The sequence below is a fragment of the Protomyctophum parallelum genome, assembly GCF_964188405.1.
Source record: "Protomyctophum parallelum genome assembly, chromosome: 13".
Taxonomy (NCBI): Eukaryota; Metazoa; Chordata; class Actinopteri; order Myctophiformes; family Myctophidae; genus Protomyctophum; species Protomyctophum parallelum.
Window position 1 is genome coordinate 13,461,203 of NC_139708.1, and position 9,702 is coordinate 13,470,904.

At 41.0% G+C, this 9,702-nt stretch overlaps 1 protein-coding gene across 1 annotated transcript; it reads right to left on the reverse strand.

Annotated features, from left to right (window-relative positions):
* Positions 1–478: 478 nt before the first annotated feature.
* Positions 479–8,492, reverse strand: LOC310868938 (dispanin subfamily A member 2b-like). Its single transcript, XM_083779434.1, has 3 exons — positions 8,404–8,492; positions 4,047–4,202; positions 479–1,641 (listed from the first exon to the last, which is right to left on the reverse strand). Exons 1-3 carry the CDS (start codon positions 8,452–8,454, stop codon positions 1,471–1,473), a joined length of 378 nt encoding a protein of 125 aa, XP_083635560.1. The 5' UTR covers positions 8,455–8,492; the 3' UTR covers positions 479–1,470.
* Positions 8,493–9,702: the final 1,210 nt, after the last annotated feature.

Sequence of the window (9,702 nt, forward strand, 5' to 3'; positions counted from 1 at the left end):
TCCAAGAATCCCAGCCTATCTCCTCCCCGCCCCGATGCTCCAGTCCCTGACATCTGTGACATCCGCTGGCAAAAGTTATTTTATTATATTCAAAAATATGCTGATGTAAAGTTATATAAAAGTGTAAAGTGTAAAACTTAATACAATTATTTATACAAAATAATAAACAAAAATCTGGACATTAAAGTACAGCGTAAAAGTGGTGTCTTTATGTGAAAGTATACCCATACAACAGCAACATAGTTTCAATTCATATCAGGGTTTAAGTGGTATGTTGTATTTATGATCAAGAATGATAATAATCATTTATATATATTTTTTATTATGTATTGTATGTGGAATTTACATTACCTGTCATTATCTTTCATTTTATATAACTGAATAACTCATTATCATTGTCAAGGATATTCTGAAGTTGTCATATACAAAAAATGCCTAATAAAAACAGTATTTAAAAAAAAAAAAAAAAAAAAAAAGATAATAACAAGATACTAAAGCTGTCAAAAGAATTGCAGTGGAGTAGAGTATAATATTTAAATAGAGTAGAAATACTCAATGTACGTTAAAGTAGCCTACCTCAAAATAACTTTTTTGTATAGGGAATAAAGCGCTTTTGAGGTACTTTCCATTTCTTATATTGTACTCTACTGCACTGCAATTCTTTTGACAGCTTTAGTTTCTTGTTATGATCATTCCTTTTTCCCTATATACACCAGTTATCTTCACCTAAAAATATAAAATCTCATAATTGTTGCATTGCAATGTGTTGTGGGCTTGTAGATCGGATATTTTTGCCTATCGTTCTCCCCAGAATATGGAGGCTGGGTGCAGGCACGTGGCTAACAAAAGTGTCATTTTAAGAGTTTCAAGCATATTTTGATTACCACAATAATATGTGACCGCTGATAGCCAGGGCAGAATCAAACCTCAGTTGTTGTTGGTTTTTTTATCTAAAAACCACAGCAATTTGGCAATACCAGGCTACAAATGCCAGAGCTTAAATCGGCATAAATATGAAATAAATGCATGATACCTGGGCTGGCCCCGACACTGACCAAGCTGCAGTGACACTGTCAATCAGAAAAACATTAGGTCATAATGGCTCTTACAATAGCCATAGGTAAGATTAGAGCTAGCTAATGATGGCACACCTAATCAGTCTCGCTGAGTGGCTAGCCTAGGTTAGCAGTATGCATGGGACATTTGTGGTCGTAGTGGCTAAATGTGGCATTAAAAATAGATGCATTTCTATTGGATATCTTAGTTACGATTAAATGAGTTGACGTGGGTTTTTTTTTTAAGGGTAACTGGTGTATAGGCTAATCGCAATATTACACTCGAGGGTGTCACTTCAGTGATGCTTGCGGAACTCAATGACTTGTCCCTGAACACATCGCTGGCATGCCAATAATCATCAATAATCCCACACCCTCTCATGTAATATTGCTAAATCATTTTGATGTGAAATGTTCATATCTTCCGATTAAATCGGAAGATATATATATATATATACGTATAGTATGTGACGATAGCGATGATGAGGGTGATGTAGACTGCTGTGACGATGACGTTGACCCTCCAGGCTTTACGTCCACGTGACCTGGCTCCCTCCACATCCCCAGCATGCAGCCTGTCTCTGGCCTGCAACCAGTGGAGCAACACACACTCAGGTTTTGCTTATCGTCATGAAATAGGCTATATGCACAGCAGTCATATGGAACATCCCTCAAGGAACTGTGACCCAGCGGCGGCTCGTTAGGGAATTAGCGGTTAGCGCCCTAGGCAGCATCCCACGGGGCCGCCCTTCCCGACTCGCGCAATTTTCTTTTTACAGAACGGGACACGAAACGAACCAGCAATGATGTCCATAACATATAGATCCATGCATTATTAGGCTATCTTAATCAGTTATACATAGGGGGGTTTGAACAATGAAGTGCCCCCTTTGGAAAAAAGTATGCCCCCCAAATTGTGCCTGAAGACGGCACTGAGTCCAGCTCCTCAAAAAAGAAAAAAAAAGCCTTGGTACCGAGGCTACGCTTGAGCCCCCTCTTCTAACTGCCGCCCTAGGCAATTGCCTATGTGGCCTATATACCTATAGCCTATAGGCCATATCCTATGTGGCCTATACTGTACTGCCGGCCCTGCCGTGACCACACGTTGAGACACACTGGTGTAGCAGAGTGTTTCCAGTGAGCCAATTAACATGCACGATAGCAGCAACCTGAATGGAACCTAAATAAGCATAATTGGTAACACATGTGAAGGAAGTATAAGTAAGACGGCTGCTGTGTATAGAACTGAGTCGACTGGTCCTCATTGTAAGGATGTATAGAACCGACTGGTCCTCATTGTAAGTCCTCATTATAAGGATGCTGTGTATAGAACCGACTGGTCCTCATTGTAAGTCCTCATTATAAGAATGCTGTGTATAGAACCGACTGGTCCTCATTGTAAGTGCTCATTATAAGGATGCTGTGTATAGAACCGACTGGTCCTCATTGTAAGTCCTCATTATAAGGATGCTGTGTATAGAACCGACTGGTCCTCATTGTAAGTCCTCATTATAAGGATGCTGTGTATAGAACCGACTGGTCCTCATTGTAAGTGCTCATTATAAAGATGTATAGAACCGACTGGTCCTCATTGTAAGGATGTATAGAACCGACTGGTCCTCATTGTAAGTCCTCATTATAAGGATGCTGTGTATAGAACCGACTGGTCCTCATTGTAAGTCCTCATTATAAGGATGCTGTGTATAGAACCGACTGGTCCTCATTGTAAGTGCTCATTATAAAGATGTATAGAACCGACTGGTCCTCATTGTAAGGATGTATAGAACCGACTGGTCCTCATTGTAAGTTCTCATTATAAGGATGCTGTGTATAGAACCGACTGGTCCTCATTGTAAGTCCTCATTATAAGGATGCTGTGTATAGAACCGACTGGTCCTCATTGTAAGTGCTCATTATAAAGATGTATAGAACCGACTGGTCCTCATTGTAAGGATGTATAGAACCGACTGGTCCTCATTGTAAGTCCTCATTATAAGGATGCTGTGTATAGAACCGACTGGTCCTCATTGTAAGTCCTCATTATAAGGATGCTGTGTATAGAACCGACTGGTCCTCATTGTAAGTGCTCATTATAAAGATGTATAGAACCGACTGGTCCTCATTGTAAGGATGTATAGAACCGACTGGTCCTCATTGTAAGTTCTCATTATAAGGATGCTGTGTATAGAACCGACTGGTCCTCATTGTAAGTCCTCATTATAAGGATGCTGTGTATAGAACCGACTGGTCCTCATTGTAAGTGCTCATTATAAAGATGTATAGAACCGACTGGTCCTCATTGTAAGGATGTATAGAACCGACTGGTCCTCATTGTAAGTCCTCATTATAAGGATGCTGTGTATAGAACCGACTGGTCCTCATTGTAAGTCCTCATTATAAGGATGCTGTGTATAGAACCGACTGGTCCTCATTGTAAGTGCTCATTATAAAGATGTATAGAACCGACTGGTCCTCATTGTAAGGATGTATAGAACCGACTGGTCCTCATTGTAAGTCCTCATTATAAAGATGGCACTGTTTCTGTCTGGCCTCGATTCCCAGCCTTTTCTCACCTCCAAGGTGAAAAACCTGGTAATAACGACCTAATGCAATCGCAACACTCTTTTCATCCACGGAGAACGTATACACATATTATTTACCAAACCTGCCGATGACATCATTGGTAGACAGATTTCTGAACAGTCCACAGCCCACCAATGAGAGTGAGACATAAAGGATGGCATCTCATATAAGCATTAGTGAGGTCCTGCATTAAAAATAGAAAAATAGAATAGAATAGAATAGAATAGAATAGAATAAAATAGAATAAAATAAATAAAATAAATAAAATAAATAAAATAAATAAAATAAATAAAATAAATAAAATAAATAAAATAAATAAAATAAATAAAATAAATAAAATAAATAAAATAAATAAAATAAATAAAATAAATAAAATAAATAAAATAAATAAAATAAAATAAAACTTACCTGGATGGAATAAAGGAGGGCCCAGAAAGCACAGCAGCATGGGTTAATGTACACAAAGTTGAACAGGGACCAGACCAGGTGATCTCTGGGTGGAGACACTGGAAAGGACAGGACCAGGTGATCTCTGGGTGGAGGGGGCTGAGGGCATTCGTTGCCCTACACAACACAACACAACACAACACCACACCACACCACACCACACCACACCACACAAGTTTAGTTTAGTTTATTTGATCATCCTTCAGTTTCAAATACAATATTTAAAGACAATGAATGTAAGCCGTTGAAAACAGAACAAAACCGAAAAACATGAAGATGATCAAAAGGAGTAGGCAGAAGCTAAAAGCTTATAAATGCCTATCCTACTTACAGAACATGAAACGTAATACTCATTACATTAACGAGAATTTCACCCTACACCAAACCCCCCCCCCCCCCAGTGTCACCGTAGAGATAGCATTACATGACCGTTAGATTACACATTATAATTGTTGTTATTATCCCTATTCACGTTACCCTCATTGCCAATGATCATTATCATTTATGTTGTTGCTGAGTAATGTCATTTGGTTCACAATTTTTTTTATGTTACCATATATACAATAATAGTAGTTAATTAATTATTAATAATTACAGCACTAATTACTTACAAAAACCTGTACAAAGAAGTATCAGTTGATCATACAATAACGTCAACATTATACATAATTTCCCTATAGTATGCTGTATTTGGCCAAAAGGATTCGCTTGAGCAATTTTTTAAAATTTGAAAAGTCACTACTGTGTTTGACTTCCTCTGGTAGGGCATTCCAGATCTTAACCCCTCGGACAGAGATACACATACTCTTCCGAGTGGTCTTGGGGTTGTTGGAAATTTAAGTCTCCTCTTACACAACAACACAACACAACACAACATGAGGGCTTTGATTCCCGCTGGGGGCGTGTTCTCTCCTCTGCTTCATCAGTGCCATACGCCCATACCTATTTGTGAGGTTGTTATATGTTCTGCCCATGTCCCCTAGGGTAGGTAAGTAAGTAAGCCTTGCTGAGCCATGAGGCCCATATAGCCCAAACATTTAGATTCTCGTAGAGGTTTTTTTCGATTCTGACGAATCTCTCTACGAGAGTCTAAAAGATAACACCGCCCCTAACGTCGAAAAGGAACGTTTGTGCCTCAAAATCACTCTTACCTTGCACAAATGCAAAATCTAAGCTGCTTTAAATTGTTTGTGATCTGTGCGCACCCATATTAAACACAGCACATGCTTATTTTTCAATAGAAAAGGTATTTTAATCCACTCTGTCTCGGAATCTGGCAGCCATCTTGGTTTTCTCTCCATTGTAGATGCGCAAGAGAACCCTGGCCGCTAGGGGCGCGGGCAATGTTCTGTTGCGCATTTACAATGGAGGATTCCGAGACAGAGTGGATTAAAATACCTTTTTTATTGAAAAATAAGCATGTGCGGTGTTTAATATGGGTGCGCACAGATCACAAACAAGTGGGGCAACATTTAAAGCAGCTAGGGTTGCCACCTTTGAGATCTTGAAATAAGGGACACTCTTTACGCCTGCCGCGGCCTTGCGGTGCAGGCGTGTGCGGCAAGGCCGGCAATAAGTTGAAGCAATAAGTTGAAGCAATAAATTGAAGCAATAAGTTGAAGCAATAAGTTGAAGCAATAAGTTGAAGCAATACGTTGAAGCAATACGTTGAAGCAATAAGTTGAAGCAATACGTTGAAGCAATAAGTTGAACATCAGCAGCCCATTATAAAATATATGCCAGCGACCCCCATAAGAGAAGATTTTTACACAGTGATTCTCAACCCATTTAATTTCAAGTACCAGTTTGACATGCATTAGTATACAGACCCCCATTTAATGGCATTTCTATCTCTGGAACCCCCAATTCATATTGTAAAATCAATGTTAATTTAACTCTGATGGTCCATTTGGTTCCATTTGTACACTCTCAGAGTTACAGACCCATAAGGGTCCATTTGGTTCCAAACAATAATTTAGCTGGGGACCCCCTGGAACTCCCTCAAGGACCCCTGGGGGACCTCACTTTGGGAACCACTGGTTTAGGCTACTTTAGGTAGTGTGTGCCTCCCGCTAGAACAATTGTGCTGACTTTAATATTTCCTGTGTTTTGTTTTGTTCATTATTGTTAAATTCAGTGTTGACGTGTAGGGGCTATTTAGGAAAATAAGGAACAAACTGCGTTCCTTATTGGTTCAATAAGGGACGCATCATTTAATTCTCAAATAAGGGACGATTCTGTATTTTAAGGGATGGGTGGCAACCCTAAAAGCAGCTTAGATTTTGCATTTGTGATAGTGATTTTGAGGCACAAACGTTCCTTCTTCGACGTTAGGGGCGGTGTTATCTTTTAGACTCTCGAAGAGAGATTCGTCAGAATCGAAAAAAACCTCTACGAGAATCTAAATGTTTGGGCTAAGGCCCATATAGGGCAGGAGGCCGGAGCCTATCTCCTGTTTCTGTAGCGTGAGGCAGGTTCACCCCCTGGACATGACGCTAGTATTTCGCAGGGACTGCTGAGTGCCAAGCAGTGGCACTGCTGAGTGCCAAGCAGGGAGGCATTGGGTTCCATTCTTACAGTCTTTGGTATGACCCAGCCAGGGATCGAACTCCAACCTCCCAGTCTCAGGGCTAACACTCAAACCACAAGGCCACTGAGCTGACATACCCACTAGGTTAGGTACCCTCACAAAAACATGCGGCACCAAACCTTGGTGCCCAAATAGAGTAGTAGAGTAGGTCTTCTGGGTGCTTCAAAACACCACTGAGCAACTTCCATCGAAATGAATAGCAGGGGGCGGGGCAGTCCGCCCTCAATTTTATAAATCTATGAGGGGAACGGAACTGGATGGAATAACGTGTTCCACACGGTGCGTTCCCCCGTCAGGTGAAAGTAAGCGGCTTGGACTCCTCATGCATCGAGGGAAAACATGAGGTCAGTCCGTTGCTCTCCCCAGGTTGGCAGAGGGAGTGTAGCGCCCAGGATTAGACAATTGACACTGGGTGAAAAAAAATCACACTTGTCTGAAGTGAGGGGCACTCTTATCATCATACATCATCATCACTCAATCAAATCATCACATTCCATGCTACAAACACACACAAAGCTGTGCATCAAAAATGTGTTACAAAAAATGTGTGATAAAATTGTAAGCCACTGGTTCTTCTTCACACACGTTTGATGAATCTGTTGTTTAGACCTCTTGTGCTTCGTCCTGTTACATAAGTGTTCCCTATGCCTGGTGTCTTCAACATGGAGGTCTGGGACCACGAGGGATCCTCAGAACATTAGCCGAAAATGTGGTGTGTGTGTGTGTGTGTGTGTGTGTGTGCATGTGTGTGTGTGTGTGTGTGTGTGTGTGTGTGTGTGTGTGTGTGTGTGTGTGTGTGTGTGTGTGTGTGTGTGTGTGTGTGTGTGTGTGTGTGTGTGTGTGTGTAGACTAGAGTGTTTATGTGGTTTACTGTCTGAAAATACACATTAACATAAATCCAATGCAACGCTACACATTGATGGTGCTGTCAAACAAGTCTGAGAAGCTATCTATGAAAGCTAAATAGAAAAGTTTAATCTGCAACACAATGTTATACGGTATGTCGTGGAGGTCACTGGTCACATCTTTCTCTCTCAGCGAAAGGGTCCTTTACTTGGCCTGAAAAACGATCCCTGCCTTTACGCAGTTGTTAGAGAATAACAAGCCAAGGACCCAGTCCTGGTGTCATCTCATTTCTTGGTCAAATATGGTCATGTTACAAAGCATCGCACGCAATATACTGGAACCCTGACAAATACCACAGTCATTCACGTCTCAGGATGTTTATTTCAGGGATTACTCCATTGCCAACAAAACACTTGAACACAGAACACAGCCCAAGACCCAACCGATTCGATAGATCTGGTTTCTCCCCAAGAACCAAATGTACAAAAAGACTATAGTGACGACGACACACTGGTGTATGGCACAGTGTAACTGGTGCACAACGCCTTAGTACATGAATAGTTTGATATTGGCAGCTGCTATACTGTATTGTTGTTGATTAGCACCATGCCCGATACAGTAGATGCATTGGTAACTATAATCATTGTTGGTAGATAGGCTGATAACTGTAAGAGACAGGGACACCGCTACTGAACATGCATCATGGTTATGATTACTATCACAATATAGTTATTAAAAACAAACAAATCACTTACTTCAGCTTTAAAATAATGTCTCACACATACTGTAGCTGTTACGATCTCACTGATTCCCAACTCAATTTCACTACAATTCAGTATTATACTTGAAACAGAAGGTATAGAACTATGTAATTGGTCTTACCTGCAGGCCTAAGTCTTTAGGATTCAGGGTGATGCACCCTGAGGCATACATTATTTAAGAGAAAGAGAAACTTTATGGAGATTCTTTTTAAAGAATCTCTGACCTGAAGACCAGACACGATAAGCAAGCCTGGAGAAGAGCAGCTGTAGAGTGAATGTGAAATGGAAATGATGAGACACACTCTCTCTCTCACACACACACACACACACACACACACACACACACACACACACACACACACACACACACACACACACACACACACACACACACACACACACGCGTACGCACACATGCACACACTTAGGCACACGGCATAGCACTTAAAGGACCACTTCACCACTTTTCAACTTATCTTCATATAATTTGTCCTCACTAATGTTTATTATAAAATAGCCAAAAAATCGGTCTCATAGGAGGGCTGTGGGTATATATGTGGCTTTATTTTAACAATATTATTTTTGTAAAAATATTAGGTTTGTATTATCGTGAGAACGATGGCTTCCATTATCGCATTGCAACTTTTCAGGAATAGAAAGCCTGCAGATTCTATTAGCTTGGATTCCCCATCGATGATGTCACTGATGGATGGGTTTCTGAACTGCCCACAGCCCTCCTATGAGACACAGACTGAGTAGAAAAACATTGTGGCATTTTATCATGAACATTAGTGAAGACCAATTATATGAAGGTACGTTGAAAAGTGGTGAAGTGGTCCTTTAACAAGGCTTGATGCCCACTACACCCACCCCGGCTGCCGTGTTAAAGGGCCAGTTCACCCCTTTTGCAACCAGACATTATTGTAATGATGTTTAGGACACAAGAAACACTTTCCTGGGGTTTTTATGTGCGCAATATGTGATTTTAGTCATGGCGCCATGTTCATGACCAACATTTGTCTCACTTGCTTCCTGGACTATACAAGTCACCTCCACGCAGCCTCCCCCTATCCACAAGTAGGGGTAAGTGTGCCAAAGCATTGTTAATTGTAGGAATTCAGCAATCCAATCAAACCTCTTAAGTAAGAAATGTGAGTACTTTTTACCCCACTGCTGTGACATCACCTACTGGTTTCTACAGGCCCATTTTGAAGCCTGTAGTAGTTCTGTGAAAGATGGCTGTGAGCCTGTGAATGCAACCCGGAAACGTGCTATTGGTGAAGGGATGCAAGAAGGGTGGGCTTTCACTCAGTAGAACCCAATCACAAGCCCTGAAAGCATATCCTGCTTTATCATAACTTTGTGAGCAGTGCCACTGTGCTAGCCGCTCCCAACAGTGCATGTGCATGTGTGTGTGTGT

Excerpts from the sequence above, each read along its gene's own strand:
- LOC310868938 (XM_083779434.1), bottom strand. The coding sequence starts at position 8,454 with ATGTATGCCTCAGGGTGCATCACCCTGAATCCTAAAGACTTAGGCCTG. Across the intron at positions 4,203-8,403 it reads CTAAAGACTTAGGCCTGCAG|GGCAACGAATGCCCTCAGCC; the intron begins GTAAGACCAATT and ends TGTGTTGTGTAG. Across the intron at positions 1,642-4,046 it reads CCCTCCTTTATTCCATCCAG|GCCAGAGACAGGCTGCATGC; the intron begins GTAAGTTTTATT and ends CACTGGTTGCAG.